The sequence below is a fragment of the Budorcas taxicolor genome, chromosome 1, assembly GCF_023091745.1.
Source record: "Budorcas taxicolor isolate Tak-1 chromosome 1, Takin1.1, whole genome shotgun sequence".
Taxonomy (NCBI): domain Eukaryota; kingdom Metazoa; phylum Chordata; class Mammalia; order Artiodactyla; family Bovidae; genus Budorcas; species Budorcas taxicolor.
In genome coordinates this window covers 141915784-141937442 of record NC_068910.1, presented here as the reverse complement: position 1 = coordinate 141937442, position 21659 = coordinate 141915784, and the positions used below count along the sequence as shown (strand labels likewise).

At 39.7% G+C, this 21659-nt stretch overlaps 1 protein-coding gene across 5 annotated transcripts in view; it reads left to right on the top strand.

Annotated features, from left to right (window-relative positions):
- The window catches only part of TP63 (tumor protein p63), a 261935-nt gene extending 241502 nt beyond the window's left edge, over positions 1 to 20433 (top strand). For all 5 annotated transcript variants that reach the window (XM_052645369.1, XM_052645303.1, XM_052645246.1 and 2 more), the window contains 4 exons: positions 11164 to 11321; positions 13661 to 13805; positions 15407 to 15500; positions 18429 to 20433. In XM_052645369.1, coding sequence (XP_052501329.1) covers positions 11164 to 11321; positions 13661 to 13805; positions 15407 to 15500; positions 18429 to 18725 — 694 coding nt within the window. In that variant the 3' untranslated portion in view covers positions 18726 to 20433. The remainder of the gene's footprint in view (positions 1 to 11163; positions 11322 to 13660; positions 13806 to 15406; positions 15501 to 18428) is intronic.
- Positions 20434 to 21659: the final 1226 nt, after the last annotated feature.

Sequence of the window (21659 nt, the reverse complement as noted above, 5' to 3'; positions counted from 1 at the left end):
CTCAGTGCCAAACTAGTTGCTCCATGATTTCCTGTCTTTTTTTCAGTTAAAGAGAAAAGTTCTGTCAGTTTTAAATAGTGTGGTTTGTAGATTCTGACCTTCTACCACACAGTTTGGCAAACATTTTCTTTTCTTTTTTTTTTCTGTAAAGCACCAGTAGCAAATATCTTAGGCTTTCTGGTCCATATATATGGTCTCTTGCAGCTCCCCTGTTCAGAAACACAGACGCAACAACAGACAATATATAGACAAATGAGAGTAGCTGTTACAGTAAAGTTTTATTTTATGGACACTGGAATTTGAATTTCATATAATTTTCATTTGTCATGAAACATTTTTCTTTTGAATTTTTTCCACCTTGTAAAAATGTAGAAAGCATTCTTAGTTTATGGACCAGATTTAGCCTATTCACTATAGTTTTCCAGTCCTCTTTCTAGATAAAAGAGTGGATCCTTCATGACTTCTTGACATTCATATTTTTTTAATAACAGTATTTGGAAGCTAAACTGTATATCCTAAAGTAGAGAAGTACGAAAAGATTTTAAGAAGTCTTTTAGGGTGACATTTCAGAACAAAACAATAGCAGCCTTTATCAGAGCCCTCTCTTCTCTTTCTTGCGGCTGAAGAAGTTAGACATGCCCATCTAGATACACAGTATGGTTCCTCATCAGCCAAGACCAGAATAGTTGACATGACACGTGTAACAAGCTTTTTACTGAGGATCTGCTATGTGAAAGCATTAGAAACAGAGATGAGACAGATGTGTTTCCTGCCCTCCCATAGTTTACAATTTGGTAGTGACTTAGCAGAACACTATTTGAATCTTAAATAGCCTCTGGAAGTTTGTTTTCAGCATCATGTAAGTTTATAGGACATTTGAAACAGTTTGTCTACATCACACAATAGAAAGAATAGTTTTGTGTCATAGTTTTATAGATTTTATGAGCCAAGACAATCTACTTCAGTCAGTTGAGGGCACGTGCATTTGTTCATTTACATGGGATCCATGAGGATACATAGTTCTGGGTCTCTAGATGGAGAGTTATTCAGAGCTTATAACTTCTTTAGCCTAACTGGCTGACATGACTCTAAAGGGAAATTATTTTATTATAATTCATATTTCATCAAACCATCTGTTTCATCAAAGAAGAAACTACACCTTAAAATTGTTATTTTAAGAAGCTCAAAAGAGTTTAGAGACATATTTTCACTTTTTGCATGTGTGGTCACAGATGAATAGTGAGCAGTTAGTAGCCCTGTAGTTCCCTGTGGTATCCGTTTGTATGTACCATTGCATGCTTTTGACTGCTTGTTTCCACAGTGTATAAGAGCTAACTTTAGCTGTGATAACTTGTGCATGGAAATATAACAGACTGCAAAATGCGATCTTTGGAAAATATAGACATTTGGTCTAATTATGTCTTTGTTACATTATATATACCTGGATTTCCCTCCATTGTTTGATATACATCTATATAAATTCTCCAGTTACTGTAGTCTTCAGCTGAGTTTTTTTCAGCTCTTTTATTTTTATGAAGATCTCCAAGAAAAAGCACAAATAATTAGACAAGCAAAAATAGAAATCTAATTCCCTGGCAATCATTTGAAAATAATACATCAGCTTAGAAAATGCCTATGGTAGCCTGTGAATTCTTTGCAAAAATTTAGTACCAATATTATGCTGGTGAGGAATCAATCTTATACTTTTCTTTATAGTGGAGGGAAAATCAGTGGGAAGGGAATATATTTTGTACAAGGTAGTAATGAAATATTTTCAGTTTTAATTGCTTCTCTTAGTGTCCCAGTATATGTTTCTCTCTGTTTGCTTTTCATTTGTGCATGGTTTTCCTTTTTCAAAAATTCCTTCACAATTACCTTCATGATCATAGGCTTTCTGGAGGATAAATCTTCATTGAATTTTTGTGGCTCTAATTGTTATAAGTAGGTTTTATACAATGTATAAAGAAATTTTATTTTAGTTGATTGGAATAAACATAAGGAGTTATGTTCATAGAAGCCAAAATCTAGTAAGAGGACAAGTTGGACCCATTCTTGCCACTAGATTCCTTGCCATCATATTTTCAAGGGACATTAACTCTTAAGACAGTTTTTCAGAAGCCACTTGAAACCTTCTTAGCAATTCTTTTGACTTGTGTACTTTAGAGCGATACTATCTCTTTTTCATTATTTTTTCCTTCTGTAATTTACTCTCCTTCTTGGCTTTCATCCTGATCTGAAGCCAGCATTACATTACTTTGTTAAAATTTTACTTAGCCTAACACTGGAGAATTATTTTTGAGTTTCTACAGGGTGGATTTTTACTTTAATTTTAATACAAATATGGACATTCTGAGGAGCTCTTAATGTTTCCTTCTCCTGTAGGATCAGATCACTTTCTGCTAGCAGCTCACTGGTCAGATAGGTCATAGAATATCAGAGCAGAACAGGAGCTTCAAGACCTTAGTTCTAGCCTCTTTGTACCATAGCTGGGAAAACTGAGGCCCAGTTAACTACCCCTGTGAGTTCATAGCTAGCTCATAGCAAAGCCGAGATCAGAATCAGATCTGAAGGATATAGCTCTTTACAATGATTTGGTCTGCTTCATTAGTTTAGAAAGTTATAAAAATAAAACCAAGTGAAAGTTGCTTAGTCATGTCCAACTCTTTGTGACCCATTGACCCATGGAACATATAGTCCATGGAATTCTCCAGACCAGAATACTGGAGTGGATAGCCTTTCCCTTCTCCAGGGGGATCTTCCCAACCCAGGGATCGAACCCAGGTCTCCCGCATTGCAGGTGGATTCTTTACAGCTGAGCCACTAGGGAAGCCTAGTAAAACCAAAGTAAGCACTTACTCCCACTTTTCTGTCTCTGTATCAAGTGGTTACTATTTACCTTTGTGGTTTCATTGTAAAGTCCTATCTCTTTAGGCTTATCTAGCTATGGTTTTCTTCAAGAATGTTGATCATTTTGCTTCAAATTCATGTATCTGTGAGAGAAGCAAGTAATATTTTCAGAATTATCACTGTGGGAGAAAGCAGAAAACAGAAATCTTTCTCACTGAGAGATAATACCGTATTTCTAAGTTTGACTTAGAAATCTTCCATCTTTCGCATTTCCAGATTATTTGATTGAAATTGCTAGTTTCATAGATTTTTTTTGAAAAGGTTAATATGTAGTTCAGTCTCACAGGTCATGGCAGTACACAAGCATTTATAGTTTACCCAGTTAGTTTTGAACTCCATGGAGATGTTGGAAAGTTGTCAGGAGAGAGAGTTACTAGCTCTGAGTTGGTAATGATGAAAAATATCCTCAGATTAATTAAATTCAGATAGATTAAGTCACTTTTCTAAGTTCTTGCGTCTCACTGCAGAACTTAGCTCAGTTTTAGGTCTCAGTGGGTACTCCTCTGGTCCAGACACTTTTATCATAACTGAAAGATGATTTCTGCATGTTGTCTCATTCAACCCTTTGTCCAAGAGAAGCCCCAAGATGTAGTATCCCCACAAAAAGTCAAAGCCATTGTTCTTTAGTTGGTAATAAATTACTTCCCTACTATTAAGAAGTTGTATTCTGGCATCTTCTTTAAGATGATCCCAATTCTTGCTGGTGAGAGGATTTACTAAATCTCAGTCCTGACTAAGGGAAAATGGCTTTGTTCCTTTGCAAGGAATAACCACATGTGACTCCAAAGCCATCAGGGCAGCAATTCCCTAACACCTTGTGAGGTTGCACAACCTTTAGCAAAATAAAAGGATTTGTTCCTGGCATCCTTGAGCACAATTGATTTCTTCATTATGCAAAAGTTGCTTTCATGAGTTTGATATGTGCATTTCTAGGCCAAGTTTGTGACTGAAAGGATTAAGATACTTATCCATTGCAATCTGGGCACATACAAAATGCTCATTAATAGTTCTTTACAAAGGCAGGATGATGCAGCCCCCAGACTGATAAGATCATATTTCTTCATACTTCACAGTTAGGCTAGACGGGAACAGTAATGAGGCATTATAATTGGGCAGATGACATTTCACAAAAGATTGAAGTTACTTCTTGTCTCTGCATTCCTTTTTGCAATTAATTGCGTCCAGTATGCCAAATGCTGTACTAAGCATCGTGACCTACCTTGTCTCAGTAGTCCTCAACTGAATCACTTGTGGAACTTCTTAAAACTATATATATATATGTGCTTAGGTTCCAACCTGGTCTCAGAAAGGATCTGGGAAAAAATGCCTTAAAAAAAAAAATTTCCACAAGTGATTCTCACAGTTCTGGATAACTACCACTACCTTTTCTCCTTTCTTCTTCAAAATCTTGAAATGTCATCCCTGAGTGATTTTAAAGGTAAAGAAAAAGGAATAAAAATAGCCTTGCGACATTCTGTTCTGACTGTGCTATGATCATGAAGGTAGAAGGAAGTGTTTCTGCATTCAATGGATTTGAATATGTGAAGTCCTAAGCCTTCATCTTTTCTTTTCTCTGGTTCCTCTCTGCAGTCTCCTTTCAGCCTGCTTCAGGAATGAGCTTGTGGAGCCGCGGAGAGAAACCCCGAGACAATCTGACGCCTTCTTTAGACATTCCAGTCCCCCAAACCGATCAGTGTACCCATAGAGTCCCATCTCTGTATTTTGAGCGTGTGTGTTTATTGTGTTTCTGTGTGTGTGTGTGAGAGTGTGTGTGTGTGTGTGTGTGTGCGCGCGCGCGCATGTGTGTGTGTATCCAGCCCTCGTAACCAGGACTTGAAGACGCTTTGGCTCAGAGACCCAGCTGCTCAAAGGCACACAGCCATTAGTGAGAAAATCTCTGAAGGGACTCAAAACTGTATGAGAAAGGACGTTTTCTGCAGATTTTGTATCCTTAGATCTAGCATGGGTCTGTCAGGAACCTCTGTGTTTGTCTGTGAGCTTTTGTGTTGTTTCTCAGGAGGGAGGAGCTCAGGTTGGGACGAGGGGCATTACAATGTTTATTGGAACCCTTTTCTGTTACCTTCTGTTGTTTCTGAAACTCATGAAGAAGCTTTTGAGCAGGTCTCAAACTTAGATGTCTTTTTAAGAAAAGGAGAAAAAAAGTTGTTATTGTCTGTGGGTGGCTGAGAGACTCAGTCAGGCCCTTTTAATGCTGGTCATGCAATGAGACTGCAAATAGTAACAAGCTAAGGTGTCAAATGTACTGCTGGGCAGAGAGGTGATAACTACCACGATCGCCACTGTAGGGGATGATTCTTTTCTTCTTTTCGAGAACTTACATCATCAGTATCCTCCCCTCATATGTAGTAGAAAGTTCATTAATGCTGTGTCAGACCCTGCACTAACAACCCATGTCAGCATCTAATGTGATAGTCTTGTCTTCCTTGCTCCTGGAAACCCTGGAGACCTACCCCTCCAAATTGGTGTTTGGACCCCAAGGAAAGTAAACCTCTTTTGTCATTTTAAGAAGAGGGTATAACTACCCTGGTGATATTCTTCCAGGCAGCCATATATCATTCTTCAGTGCCCAATGTGGAATTCAAAATCCTAACACCAAATCTATGATTAACATCTCTGGAGTTCCTGTCCCGTAGTCTGACCCTAAAGTCACCCATATCACTAATATTGTTCAAACTGTCTTGTCAAGGACACTTAGGTTTTGTCTAAGTGATGTCCAAGTAAACACATGTTAAAGTCAACCCTCCTGGCCCAAATATTAGAGTTGATGACTTTACTTTTTTTGGTTCAGTGAGTTTAGAGGATCTATATATTTCCATTTTAAAATCATATTTAAAAATAATAATATAAAGACTTAAAAAATCTTCTCCCCACACCAGGTCACCAGCTCTTTATTCTGTGTCACCACAGCAATGATTTCTTGTTATTGAGGCTGTTGCTTTATGGATGTGTGATTTTAATTTTCAATAAACTTTTGCATCTTGGTTTATCTTGAAGTTTTTCTTTTCTGTCTCTTTTGCTTTTTTAAAAATCTCTTAAATGCTAGAATATTTTCATTTAAGTGCTTGAAGTACCATGTGTAAGTCGAAAGAGCAAGCAGAATAGGTCATTTGGGTTCTGTCTACACTATTGTCAGTAGTTGCTGTTTTTATTTAAGATACTCTGTATCAAGGTCATCAATCCTTAAAACAAATTTCAATGCCAACACTAACTTGAAAATGTGTTTTAGCCCTGTGCATGTTAAATTTCATCATAAAGAGCTAGACCCTTATAGTATCATTTGGTTACATCTCTGAACAAGTCTAAGGTTATATCTTCAGCTGCCAAGATCTTTAGAAGAAATTTAAGTGAAATTCCAATTTATTAAATATTTTGGCTTCTGTGACAAAGGCCATAGAAAATATCCAGAAATCTGTAGTGGAACCTGTTGTCCAATGCTTTAAAAAAAAAATTACATTTTCTGATCTTTGAGTAACTCTTTTTTAAAACTTAAAAAACTATTTTTCTAAATAAAAATAGTATAGTTGCTTAGAAAAGCACTTAAGAAAAAACTTGTTTATGTTTGAGATAGAAGTAGAATAGTGAAATCAATTATCTTGTTACACTGGCACAGGTTTCACTTTCCTTTTAAGGAATTCACAAATTCCTTAAAGGGTGAGTAAATGTGTTTAGTTTTTTAACATTTGCACTTTCTTTCAGACTTTTTGTTCTGAAATTCACTCTATTTTTATGGAAGTTTTTAATGGGTTTGTAGTAATGTTTATATACATGCATATATGTGAGCTGATGGAACATATTTTATAATTACAGTTGATCTAGCTGGAGAAGAAACACTGTCTTTTGTCTTTAGAAGCAAAGGGAGGGAGAAAAGTTACACGTGGGATGGTACTGGGCAGAATTTCCAAGAGGAACCATTCCTATTCTCATGTTCCATGTTTTTCCACCCACCACCCCGCTCTTTTTTTTGACCCCTCTCATACCTGTGGTGTTTCCAGGATCTGAGACTGCACTCCAGCACTGGTTTGGTAAGATAGCTTCACCCTGATACATTGCCAGATTCCACTAGAGAGTTATCTTTTCTTTAGCAATGGAAGATTGAAGGACACAGAAGGAATCCTTTGGTGGAATTCTAGGCATCTCCAGCAAAACAGTGAAGACTTTGCATTTGTGTCTTCTTAAGAATCTTAACTCTCTGCCACATAGATACTCTCTAGACTCTGAATCTGGAAACCGGATTTAAATCCTGGATGATCCTAAAGCTCTCTTGTGGTTCTGAGATATGGGATTTTATTCCTAGAAATGTACACAGAAACCTATGTTATCAGCATTAAGAACTAGAACTTGATTTTACCAGGACTTCTACTCAAAACTAGAAATACATGGAACATACCTTTTCTAATTTTTGTATGTTGGGTTCCTGAAAAAATCTAAAGTGCCTCTGGAGAAAATGACCTGAGGCTTACACCTTGTTATTTCTCTGGGGGTGTCTAAATTCCTACTTTTTCCATTTAGTCTGTGTGTATTGTGTGTGCACATTTTCTTTTTTGAGTGGGGACAGAAACCATAACAGCACAGGTTATGTTGTCTCTGAACACTTTTTCCATCTCTTAATATGCCCCAGCAATATTTAGGATTGTCTGCTCAAACAATGTGACATTATATTTGTAAAGGAAAAAAAAAATTGTTCTTCAAGGCCTTTAAATTGGTTATGATTTTTTTTCAGCTTTGCTCCCTTTTCCAGAGCACATAGAGATGTTCAGAATATTTTCTACATCAGACATACAAGCTTATAATAAACAGATGACCACAACCTTTCTCCTTGTAGTTTTAACACTCACTTCAGCATTAAAGGAGATGCATTCAAAGTTCCTGCACTTTTCAGACTCTCTTATTCTTATTCATCTCTTCACCCTAATTTCTGGATTTGTCCAGCTAAGAGTCCTTGCCACTTTTTCCTATTCTTAAACTGACACCTCTTATCCCCTTGACTATACACTAAAGTATTAAACATTTGGAGCTGGAGGGAAGAGCAAAAGGCAGCAATGTCTCTTAAGCACCTACAATTTACAGGACAATATCCAGGACTCTTACATAATCTGATTTAATCTCCATAGCAAGTCTTCTGGAGTGAGTGTAATACCTGTTCTACAGATTAAGAAATTGAGACTGGAGAGACTTGTATAAACCCAAAATCCCTTAACTGCTTTGGGTCAGATCTAAAATATTAACCCAGATGTTTTGATTGGCTCCAAAATTCATGTTCCTTCTTTGTTCATCTATGACTTGTGACCTACCTTCCTCAAAAATAGTTTAGGTGGCTTAAAATGAACTAATAAAATTATAGAAAAATAAACACCACAAAGGGAACAGGAGAAGGGAATTGTAATAGGATGTGGAAGAAGGCATTCACTATAATTAAGGGTCCAGGGAAAATTCAGAGCTTTTAAATACACTTTCACTTTCCTAGTGGTGGACATTAATGCTTCAAGGAACGTTTCCATTAGTTCTTGCTGTAATTGTGACTGATTGGGGAGGGTAGGAGGGATAAGTAGACATTTCTTTAGGTTACAGAGGACCAGTCTGCCTCTGGAGTCTGGGCAGCCCGGCATCTTTGTTACTTTGTGGTGGGTAAAGATAAAGAAAGAAGCACGTAGTGAAGTTTCTCTTGGTCATCCTGCTCTGAGCTTTCTTGGACTTCAGTATGGACTTAACAGATGTTCCTAGGTATATTCAAACGTGTTGACTCATGCAAGGTTTCTACACAGGGGTAGAGTGGACCTGGGGATAGCTAGGACTCCCTTTACTCTGTCCTTTGTTCCATGCTTTATCTCAGCCTCCTATGTTTCCCTCACTACCTACTTCTTGATTATGTAACCTATTGCACTGTCTTACTTCTGGGAAGGTGCCACAAAATGAAATGAAATGCTTTAGACTAAGAGAAGAGCCCTCTCAGCTCATCATTTAGAGCCGTTTGTGACTTGGGTCCATTTTTCTTAAAGTATTATATTTACCCATCTGTACAACAGGCATTATCATTTCTGCCCATCACTACCCTGCCATCCCATGTCCATGTGAGATTCATTCAGAAAATGGATAAAGGAGAGCTTGGTAATGTGAAGAATCTTAGAATTGGGAGAGTTTATTATATGAACACTTGTTTATACAACAAGGATCTAAACTTGTTTTCTTGAGGAGGGCTAAAGTGAGAAATCAGTACCCTCCCGCTTTAAGGCAGCAGTTGTAAAATACAGCTGAATTGTCAATTGCACGTTAATTGTTGTGTTCATTTATGCAAATATAGCCTATTATTTGAATTCCTCTAGCCAAGGCTCATCGGTGATATGGATGGAGGCTTCTATGTTTTGTGTAATTATGGAGGATGCAGAGTGGCAGCTTTGAAGTCCAAGCCTAGCACTACTGTAGCACTCAGGTGTTAGAGCCACTTGTTATTTTTTCAGACATTATTATACCGTGCTTGTTTGGAACTTGGATTCATGTACAGAGCCTTCTAAATCTGATATACACACAAACAAAACTTGACTATGCACGTTTGTATGGCTCCAACAGGGAGGAGACAAACAGGAACAAAATAATACATCTTATTTGAAAAGTGTTATAGGGGAGGTTTTCCCCTTTTACATGCTCAACCCAATCTTCATTTTATGGGCACAGATTACTCACTGTAAATGTCTGATAGTGTCTGATAGTGTGTACAATTCTTCCTCATCTTATCTTGTTCAGTTATCACCATTGCTCTACAAGGTTGGTTGGATTATAATCACCATATATCCTCTATTCTATGAGCTTCTCAAAGATGAGATAATTTCTTATGAGTTTCCCCATGTCTAGCATCTAACTCATGCAGTAAGTATATATATATTTAGTTTACATACATTTTAGTTTTCTGGTGAGGGGTGTTTACTGGCTTGCATGGAGACCTATAGCTTTCTAATATATGCTGAAGGAAGACTCAAGTCTTGAATTTCTGACTCCATATCCCCTAATTCTGGTAGAAATCACTAGTTTAAAGTCAGGAATGGCAGCTGAATAGAGAATATCATATATAATATAATACATAGTGCCATGTACATTCTCAGTGGCTGCAGTCCTGTCTGACTCTTTGTGACACCATGGACCATAGCCTACCAGGCTCCTCTGTCCATGGGATTTTCCCAGCAAGAATACTAGAGGGGGTTGCCATGCCCACTGCCAGAGGATCTTCCTGACCCAGAGACTGAACCCCTGTCTTCTGCATCTCCTGCACTGCAGGCAGGTTCTTTACCACTGTGCCCAGGGAAGCCATAATACATAGTAGGACAAACCAGTTCTAGTTAGTTTGCAAATCAAAGTCATGCTGAATGGAAAACTGTGTTTCTTCTTCCCTTTGTAAGAGACACAGATTTGTTCTCTCAGTGGGGAAGATCCCCTGGAGTAGGAAATGGCAACCCACTCCAGTGTTCTTGACTGAAAAATTCTGTGGACAGAGGAACCTGCCAGGCTACAGTTTATGGGGGCATAAAGAGCCGAACACAACTGAGTACCTGCACACACACACACACACACACACACACACACACACACACACACACACATGCCCCAGAGACTTGTGGAAGCTTAACAGAACAGTTGTTTGGACTCTCAGATTCCCTCTGTGCAGAGAGGCTGTTGGTATTCTGATGGGCTCCCTCATGGCCCAGGAACAGCTAAGCTGAGAAGGCATGTTTCCGTGTTGAGGCCTCTGAATGATGGCTGCCAAATACCCTGTTTGATTGGCTTTATGGTTACTTTCTACATATCCCAAATTGCCAAGCTCCAGCTATAGGTGCAACACCTCGGCCACAATTTGAGCTCACCATCTCCATGTCTTTCATAAGCCTTTGAGTCTTCACTCAGTTCTTTTCCCTTTTTGATTTTCACCTTGAGAGGGATGGAGAAAACAAAAGGGGGAAAAGAAGATGCAATGATTTCCCCTCTCACAAAGGAGATGCTTTAGGAAGATACTCATCTCTGTCCTGTAGTCACATAGGAAACATATGATATGATGATAGCTTTGTGATCCCTGCCAAGACAGGAGAGGTTCTCAGATGGAAACACAAATAAGTTCCTGTCATTGCGCTGGAGGAATATTTTTACACCTATATAGTTAGGGCCATGTTTTAATCTGAGACCTGTTGGAAATGACCGGTCCCCACTCCTCAGCATCCTGTGCTTACCATACTTCCATGTTTGTGTTCCCAGGACCTCGATGCAGTCTCAGTCTTCCTACGGTAACAGCTCCCCACCTCTGAACAAAATGAACAGCATGAACAAGCTGCCTTCCGTGAGCCAGCTTATCAACCCTCAGCAGCGCAACGCCCTCACTCCCACCACCATTCCTGATGGCATGGGAGCCAACAGTAAGAACATCTCCCTTGAGCTGCAGCTGGAGGACCAGCAGGGCTAGTGTAGTGGAAGACTCTGCTCTGGGATCAGGGAAGCTTGCTCTGAAGCTGTATGGGAGGCACAAAGAGACAGGACAGATCGAAGCTGAGTGGCTTAAATTTCTCTTGGGCAAAGTTGTCTCACTTTTAAGATCTGTGACTCATTGACAAAGCACATTGGTAGAGATGAAGAAGGCTGTTCCTTTAGTAGGGATAAGGATATCTGTAGAAAGAACAGTCTGCTTCCTGCCAACCTGGATGGGGACCCACCTTCTACAATCTTTGAGATTATTGGTAGGAAACCTGGCCAACTTGTTGGAAGCAGCATAGTGTGGTGGACTTAAAATCTAGAGAAAACAGATTGTAGTCTGGACTCCATTGCAGTATTAGCTGTGTAACTCTGGACAAGTCACCTCTCTGATCTAATGCTCAATTTTCATTCATAAAATTATCATTCTGCACACTTAACAGTTTATCAGTCTGTGACTCCACACTTTTGGTCTTCTCAACTCGTCCCCTTCATCCCATACACAGTTATTAAAGAATCAACATAGGGAAAGGAGCCTCCCTTTTATTTACTCACACACAGATTCCTCATATCAACTAAGTATAACTATAAGAGAAAATGTGTGAATTGAGCCTGGAAATGGATGATGATCAGTACATAGGTTTGCTGTGACTATAATTAGCTTGTCCACTAGAACTTAATCTAGCAGAGTGGATATCCAAACTTGAAAGAAAAAAAAAAAAAGATAGCAAACACACAGTGAGATGGTGAAAATACAGAAGGGTTACAAAGCCTAAATACATCCCATGTGTCTTGTAATCACCCTCATAAAGCAGTGCCTCAGTCTTATCCTAGAAATCCTCATGTTTTTTATCAATCCTTCAAATTTGCATTTCACTGTTGCCTTGTAGAGACTGGGTTTTCTTTTTTTTTAACTTTTTATTTAATATTGGAGTATAGCTGATTAACAGTGTCGTGACAGTTTCAAGGTGAACAGCAAAGGGACTCAGCTACACATATACATGTACCCATTCTCCTCCAAACTCTGCTCCCATCCAGGCAGGGAGGCTCGGATTGTGACTCTCTCTGGTTCTGATAGTACCTGTTCAGACTGTATTGACATCAGAGGTATATGAGGTTTGGTTCCTTGGTATGGCAATGCAGACATTAGAGCCAGACCACTCTCTGACTAGTGACAAATACATCCTAGGACTAAACCTGACCCCTCAATAGGTCTGCTACTTTGGCAATAAAAGGAGAAGGAACCATTTATTATTATTATTTTTTGCTTTCTCTCTGATGAGATCTTAGAGTCCTCAACTTTGTTTTGAGATGACAAAATAGGGATAGTGGTAATGATCCTTCACATTTGTGTAACAGCTTGTGTCCTGTTTTCCTTATTTATGCTTAATTTTCCTCTGATGGCATCAGGACAGTCAGAGGGGAACTGATGAGATGTTCTTGGCCTGTGCTCTCTAGCTGACTAGCTGGTGGTAGAGGCCTTTCCCGTTTGGTATACTATAATTCACTAAAATAGAAGCAAATTACCTTCATCTTTTTGTGGACATGTTATTGTGCTTTATATTCTTTTATACCTAAAAACAAAATCTGTTTCATAATTATTATTGGTATTGAGCTTTTCTTCTCTATAAGTGAGTGAAACCAGTCCAAGTTGGTGGTGTTCCCAAACATAATCCTGAAATGGACCAGAAAAAAAGAGCTAGGGTCTTTCATTGCCTCCTTCCTTCTGAGACATTTGGTTCCCTACAAATACTGCAGTGAATTCTCTCATTCCCAAACCAGTAGCCAAAGGGCCCTTCTCATTCATGAATTTGTTCATTTGTTCATATAATTTAAGTTTCCTGGGCATCTGCTCTATGCCAGGCACTGTGCTTGGGTCTCCAGAGAACCAGACATGTATCAGGTCTAATCTCCATGCTTAAAGAGATTAGCCTAGTGAAGGAGGCAGAAATATAACTCAGGAAGGCAAATACAAGGAGAATGGTATTAACATCAGGAGCAGCAAGTATTAGAAGGAGACAGAGCAGTAGAAGTAGAAAACAGAATGGGAAGAGGTTGTTCCAAGAGCATGTGCCATGGCCACGAAGTATGTCAGTAGTTTGGAGTTTGGTAACTCTTCTGTTCAGTGAGATGCAGGGTGCTTAGAGGGGTGTAGTAAGAGATAAGACTGGAAAGGAAGGCTGGTAGAGTAGGCCCTTGGTAACGTTAAACCAGGTGAGATGGACCACTGGGATGCTGGTATGTGATAACGGCAGTAACCCTCTCTGTTCCTCCTGCTTCTGTTCAGTTCCTATGATGGGCACCCACATGCCAATGGCTGGAGACATGAATGGACTCAGCCCTACCCAAGCCCTCCCTCCCCCACTCTCCATGCCATCCACCTCCCACTGCACCCCCCCACCTCCGTACCCCACAGATTGCAGCCTTGTCAGGTGAGTCCACAGCATGTCCCCTGGGGGCCTGTCCTAAGCATCTCTGGGTGGTGGAGGGTGGACACTGTCAAAGTGAATAGCATAGTTGGAAAGAAAGAAGCAACCCTGTGGTTCAAGTTCAGTTATCTCTAATCTATGGAGTCACCAGTAGTATTTAATCAAAGTAACCATAATAATCAACATGGGAAAAAGTGAAAATGTGAGTTTATAGGCGTATAAGTGTCCATGCCTGTTTTCTCCATCTTCACTTACTCCCTTACTCCTCCATCATATTTTTACAGTCAGCGTGACCTTTAAATTGGTGCTCAGGGCTGGGGTTCCCAAAAGGGCAGTCAACTTGCTATCTTGCTCCCTTTCCTGCTCTCTAGGCCTCATAGCTCTCAACCACCATGGGATCACTATTTTGAAGCTGAATGTCCATCAAAAAGTTTGAATGTTAGCAAAAATGACAGGGACTCTCAAGAAGCCAGTGGCCTCTTCTGCTTTGTCATATGAGAAACAGGGACATTCCAGGAAAGGGAGCTCAGATAACTAGAAGAAAGAAAGCCATGAAGCCTAGAAGTTTGTTTCCAGCAGAGGCAAGTGTAGGTGTCCACATCTCATGCCTGTTGCCTGGCATCTGCTCGTGCTTCATGTGCAGAAGGACTTTTTCACTTGGCTGCTGGAATAATAGGTGTTGGTGCCCACATGAGTGATCCAGCAGCATTAGCAGTGTCGGTCAGAAAGACGGCCAAGTGCATGTCTCATCCCATCCAGTGTTTGGCTCTGTGATGATTGTGGTACCATTGATCTGAGACCAGGAAAGAAAAGAAGGGGATCTGTATGCTGAAGAGGACATAAATCAGAGAGCATTGATGACTTCACAGTATAGTGGCCCACAGTTTTTCCTTAGCCACATAAACCATTCTCAGAAACCTCAGATACAGACAATCAAAGTGGAGACGCTATTTTTGAAGTAAAGAGCCAGGAGGCAAGAGGACTGGAAACCTGAGCACTGGACTCCTTCCTTTCACCCCCTGCAATGGCTCCTAAGGCACTGATATGCAACCCCTGGAACTCCACTCATCCATCATTTGAAAAATCTCTGCTCTGCAGGAATCCTTGAACAGTTGACTTTAATCTCTGTAGATCTAAATTAAAGTTCATGTCACTGCTGCTGCTGCTGCTGCTGCTAAGTCACTTCAGTCATGTCCGACTCTGTGCGACCCCATAGATGGCAGCCCACCAGGCTCCCCCGTCCCTGGGATTCTCCAGGCAAGAACACTGGAGTGGGGTGCCATTTCCTTCTCTAATGCATGAAAGTGAAAGGTGAAAGTGAAGTCGCTCAGTCGTGTCCGACTCTTAGCGACCCCATGGACTGTAGCCCACCAAGCTCCTCCATCCATGGGATTTTCCAGGCAAGAGTACTGGAGTGGGGTGCCATTGCCTTCTAATCACCCCCAAACCTCCAATCCAAGGCCCCACATATACTTTATATACCCCTAGTCTCTTCTGTAGGGCATCCCAGGGAAAAATGTTGGGTTTTCCTTTATCTTGCCAATGCAGTTGGGGTGAACTTTCTTTTTCTGTTTCCTCCTTCCTCTTCCCTCCTCCCTCTGCAGTTTCTTAGCAAGGTTGGGCTGTTCATCATGTCTGGACTATTTCACGACCCAGGGGCTGACCACCATCTATCAGATTGAGCATTACTCCATGGATGTAAGTAACTGTTAGACTTTTCTCTTGAGTTTTATTTCTTAATTTCCTCCCTCTGGTGACATCCACCTTGTAATTGAATTCCCTCTGTTTCTCAATCCTCAATTTTGATGAAACCCATAACCATATTAGAAAGATCCCCAGACCTCCACCTCTACATTTCAAAAGCTCAGGACTCAGCCATCCTCAGCTTGTCTGATCAGTCAGCAGTCTTCTATTACATGCATACTATGTGCAGAGTAGGAAAAAGATCTGATTCCCACCTTCAAGGAATATATGATCTCTGAAGACTTCAGAGGACTTTCTGGAAGTTCTCATTAATTGGTGTAAGATCCCAGGGAGGATAGCAAGAAGGTAGTGATGTCATTCTCACTTTAAAACATGGGGGGACAACAGTATAGTCATTTGTCTGGATTAGTTGATGTCAGAACCAGGAATAGAACCCTGAGGTGTAAGCTTCTGGCCTTTCACCCTATTAATTGAACTTTTCTGCCTTTCCTTAAAATAGGACATGATAGGGGATTGAGCTGTGTCTCTCAATAAGAACCATACGTTTGTTCATGATCAGATCTACCAGAATAGGGTCCAGGCATCCCTGACCACTGGGAAAGATCACTGGTTATGGGTTCAAGTCCCAGCCGTGGTTTTTAGTGGTGATAAGTACATGGTGTAATCGCTTTGCTTCTCTGGGTCTCAGTTAATCAAATTGGGTTCAAAATCACTGCCTTCTGGCTTTGATAGCCTTTAGAGCAACCTGGATGGGAGGGAACTTATTCTTGCTTCTACAGTACCTCTTGAACTACTGCTCACGTGGGAGGGAGCTCATTTCATTCTGGTTTACAGCAATCTGGTTTTTCTCCCAGGCTACGCTATATGCTGCTCTGTTTGGGGTTCACTGTCCTCCCTTCTAGCTTCCAGAGGGCCCTTTGGGCTGGTGGAAGAAGAGATTCTCTGCCTCTGCTGCTGCTTCTGTAGTTGAGACCTTTTTTTGCCCCCTCCTTGAGCACCGATGCCAGAGACAGCCCATGCAGTGTAAGAGCACCCCTGCCCTATGGTAATGAGCATATGCTGCACTGCCCCTATGCCTGCCCTTCTTCACCCCTCAATCACCCCTGGCTGCTGCTCCTTAATGGAAGAAATTACAAGTAAAAGACACATAGAAAGCTTTAGGAGTACGTTCCAATAGGTTTCTGAGAACTTCACAATGATGTCCATCCATTGAAGGCAGTTTGACACAAGTCATTGTGTTGCACTGTGTTTGAGAACCTTATATGATGGAACAGGAACTTTGTCCCTTCCTTATATTTTTAAAGTTTTGTCTTCCACTTCTCCCCAGTGGGGACTGTGTCAGGATGCCTGCTTGGTTTTTAGGATCTGCCGATGCTCTCCACAAGTCCATCTCTGCTGGTGTTAGCTAGGTCCTGAGCCAGGCTCTGGGCTACAGCTATCCCGCCCATCAGGATAAGTTCAGATCTATCCAGAGAGTAATGCAGTTCAATAGAGCCTAGTTTTCAGAGAGTTTTGGATTTATTTGGAGTTTCAGAAGCATACAGAGGTATGCTGACTTATCTATTTGTGGAGTAAGTTCTTTATAATATATTCTCCTGCTAGAATAGGAAATTAGAGTACTCATACTGCTCATTTCCAAATTAAGAAATATTGGGAGGCTATCTAATTTCTGCATCCTCACTTCAGCTTCTTCTTGTTCATCACTGGAAATAGACACTTACTTTTCATCTTGTCTCTCAACACCAGTCTTAGTTATTTCACATACTTCCCTGGAAAGAATATGGTTAAATTTCAGTGTTTTTATAAGTATTCCCTCCAAGATGCAAGAATGGGTTAATCATGATATAACATAGTAATAATACAGATGACTGAGATTTACATAGTATGCTTTATAATGTGCAATATACTTTCACATCCACATTAGCGTATGAGTCCACATTATATGTTGACCTAAAATGGAATTGTATCCCATTTTGTTAATGAGGAAACTGAGGCCAGTAGGAAATAAATGACTTGAGGGAGGTCTAGAGCTAACTAGTCAGTGACAGAATAAGAGCTTCTGCCAAGGTCTTCTGATGCCAAGCACAATGTTCTTTCTACCTACCATGCTGCTCCATAAAAAAATGCCAACCATCACTAAAACAGGCTAATGAAGAACTAATGCAGATAAACAGAGATGCTACCACAGTTAGTTAAGATCAATCATCTTTGTAATGCCTTCTGCCCCCATCCATAGAACATGGACACATACTGTGTGTTTTGATACCCTGATTGATCCAAACACCAAAAGACCTTTTGACCATTAGGACAGTTACAGGTTCAGAGGCTGTCCTGAGTTCCCAGTTCATTCACTTAATTGTATAATTTTAGATTTATTGACGTCTCTGATCTTCAGCTTTTCCGTCTATAAAATAGGCATAATAATACCAACCACAAATCTTAGCATTAAATAGGATGATGAATAAAAAATGATTAATTGAATGCCTGGCATGTTGAAAGTATTTAGTATCTGTAATTTTTTTTCCTATCTCCTCATATGAGAAATGGTAGCATTCTATTAATATCCTTCTTCTAGTGATTAGAGCCAGGTAGATTTGAGAGTTGCCAGATTCCTTTACCTGATGTCTTTGGGGATTTTTGTTCTGTGATCTAAATATTACCTCTATTTTACCAATGAGGAAACGGAGACCAATAGAGCATAAATAAAATACTCTACAAGAAGAGATGACACCTCAAGGCTATATCTTTGTGCTTAGTTACATATATCTTGAAGATTCATAAAGAGCTGATTTTATTGTCGAATTTAGAGTTCAGTAAATGCAGGTCAATTAAAGCCAAGCATTGGGGAGCCAAATGGTGTGTACTGAATGTTAATTTTTCTCTTTGTCCTAATTCTCCTGGATTCACTTCCCTATTGCACAGGATTTGGCAAGTCTAAAAATCCCTGAGCAATTCCGACATGCCATCTGGAAAGGCATCCTGGACCACCGGCAGCTCCACGACTTCTCCTCCCCTCCCCACCTCCTGCGGACCCCAAGTGGTGCCTCCACAGTCAGCGTAGGCTCCAGTGAGACCCGGGGTGAGCGTGTCATTGACGCTGTGCGCTTCACCCTCCGCCAGACCATCTCCTTCCCACCCCGAGATGAGTGGAATGATTTCAACTTTGACATGGATGCTCGTCGCAACAAGCAACAACGTATCAAAGAAGAGGGGGAGTGAGCTGAGCAGTTGTGGTGCCCTCTTCCCAGTTTCCCATCTGCCTACCCCCTATTCCCCCACCCCCACAACAAGGCACTCCTGCTTGTCCAGCCAAGCATTCTCCTTAGCTCCTCTCCTTCCTCTTTTCGGTCTGGTTTCTTAAGGGAAGGAGAAATAAGAGGCTACATTTTACCTAATGTCTGACCTAGCGCCTGATTCTGTTTTCTGGCTTTAAGCCTTCAGCTCCCTTGTTTGCAGGACCGAAATTGTCATGGCTATGCAGAAGTGAGCAAAAAAGCAGTGGGTGTCTCCTTAAGCGGCAGAGAGCTCTCATTGACTTTTATAAAGCATTTTCACCCTTATAGTCTAAGACTATACATATAAATATATAAATATACAGTATGTATTTTTGGGTGGGGGCATTGAGTATTGCTTAAAATGTAATTTAAAGGAAAAAAATGGAGTTGCACTTATCACCTTTTTTTTTCTTTCTAATTTACTTGTTTTGGATGGCTTATCTATAGGCCTTCTCTCAAAGTCAGCCATGAATGGTAGTAGGTATCTAGATCTTGATAGTGTATGTGAGTGACAATGACATGTAGGTGCCTTCAGTTCTTTTGATGCTAAACACATGTTACATCCAACCTTTGGTTTGATCTATTTGTTATTATGTGGGTGAGACTGGATACCTAAGTACACGATTCTCTACGTTGGTATATTTTATGTTACTGATATCTCTGCTACTGATGGTGGTTGCCTTCGGGGTGATATAGCTCAATTACAAGAAAAAGTCCATGTTTACACTATCACTCACCAGAAGAAAAGAAATATCCTCCCTTGCTTTTGGTTGGGATTGGGGAATGTGAATAACGGCCAAAATCCTTAAAAAGTCATTGCACCCAGTTCAGTAGCAACTGACACCATGTGTCCTGGTATATCAGCAGTCTCCTCATATTTAATACCAGACACACCTTAACTCTCAGTATTTATTGGCAAAGCATTAGCTGCCAGTACAAAAGCTTGGAAACTAAATTTCACAACTAGATTGATTAACTCAATTACATATTTGCTACCCTTGTTTAAGGTTAGCAAATTAAGGTTGATTTGATTGGGATGAATGCACCTGTCTAGTTCTTGCAATAAACCTTTAATATGTATTAAGAATATCCAGGAAAAACAGGAATCTTACAGAGATATTGCATCTCTGCTAAACAGTAAGAGATCTCAGTAAACCATGAATTGAAGCACTTGGAAGACTTTTTGAAACATAAATAGTATTATTTGGTAAATTTTTCCTCTAGTGACCCTCACATTCTATAAAATTCTGCTTATAAAGGCTTGTTGATCTTTCTGTCTTCAGGGTTTAAAATAGGGGTATTGATTTGGAAAATGTAAAATTATGAGATCAGTTTTACTGTAGCATTAGTTGTATCACTACATCACTTATCTTTTTGAATACTATTAGTTTTACTTAGATTGAAAGTCACTGTGAGAACCCAACTTCCCGTCCATCTCTCTTCTGGACTGTGCACATGCATAAAAATATCCCAACAGATCAGAGGGTAAGCTTTCCATTGGAGATGTTGCTTGAACCACATAAGCTGAGACTTGTCTTCAGATTCAAAAATAAAAGTGTAAATGGAGATATTCCTGTACATCTTTTAGAAACATACTTCATAGCAGATACTTTTTTTTTCAAACCACAAAACCAAGTATTTTGTATATATTGCTAATGAGCTCTTTTAAAAGCCTGCTGTGCCTTTTGGTAAAGGGCTATCATTGCACATAAGCATCCAATTTTATTTTAAAGTGCAAAAGGGCTAATGTGGCTCAAAAATATATGAGTTTCACCTGAAAAGTGTATATATATTTTGTGTGTGAAATTGCATACATTTGTTTTATTATCTTTCTCTTCTTGGGATAGTGGGTTTTCCAGAACCATCGTTGAGATTTTTTTTTATTATTATTATTGTTTTTGTATTTTCATGGAAACACCATTCAGTGAAACTACAATGTCAAATTAAAAAAAAAAAATGCCATTACTGTAAGATGGGGGAAGGGAAAGTTGTTTTTTTATTATTTTTTTTAATTTTGTATGTTAAAGAGAGTGAGTCCTTGATTTCAAAGTTTTATTGTGCATAAATGATAATAAGCACTGCTAATATGTGGAACAAGCATGCAGGTTTGAAAGCCTATTGATGGGAAGAATGAAAGCCATGCCTTTGCAATGCTAGAAGGACAAATGGCTTCCTGGACTGTCCTGAGTGTTTGAATAAACATAGGACATCTGAGCTATCTCAGCAGTATTCGGGTAGCACTAAGGACTCAAATTCCTGTACTGTATGTACATCATGGGTTTGGCATGAGCCAAAGCGAGGCACAACTACTGGCCTCTCACATCCTGGTTGCAACTTAATGTTTTTTGAGTGTATGAGTAATTAGCATAAGGGGAGAAAGAATATTAAGGACAGACAAGGGGGCATGGGCTTAATGGAGTTCTAATGTGGCCTCATTACAATACATTACAGTTGGCTGAAGAATGGATACATTTTTGTTTGACATTGATTAGAAATGGAAATGAAAGATAGAACTTTCTTCATTAAATCCATTTACCTTTTGTTTTCTTGATATTCCCCTAAAATACAGTATGTGGGGTGTTGAATGTTTAAGGGTTACATTTTTTTATTATTTTTATAATTGTGAAAATTAAGTCAATGCCAAATGTTTTATATGCTTTATTAATGTTTTTGAAAGTTGTTTTTTTTTTTTCCTTATAGATGTGATGCTTTTTTTTTTTTTTTTAAGTTTCAGTTGCTTGTCTTTTGGAATTTGGGGCAATGGGCTTTGGATGACCCAGAGGCAAATCCACAAGCCACTTAATGTTTGCCAGGACATGCAATAAAATTAAAAAATAAATAAAATTTGCATTGAGAAATGGTGTTGATGTATGCATCT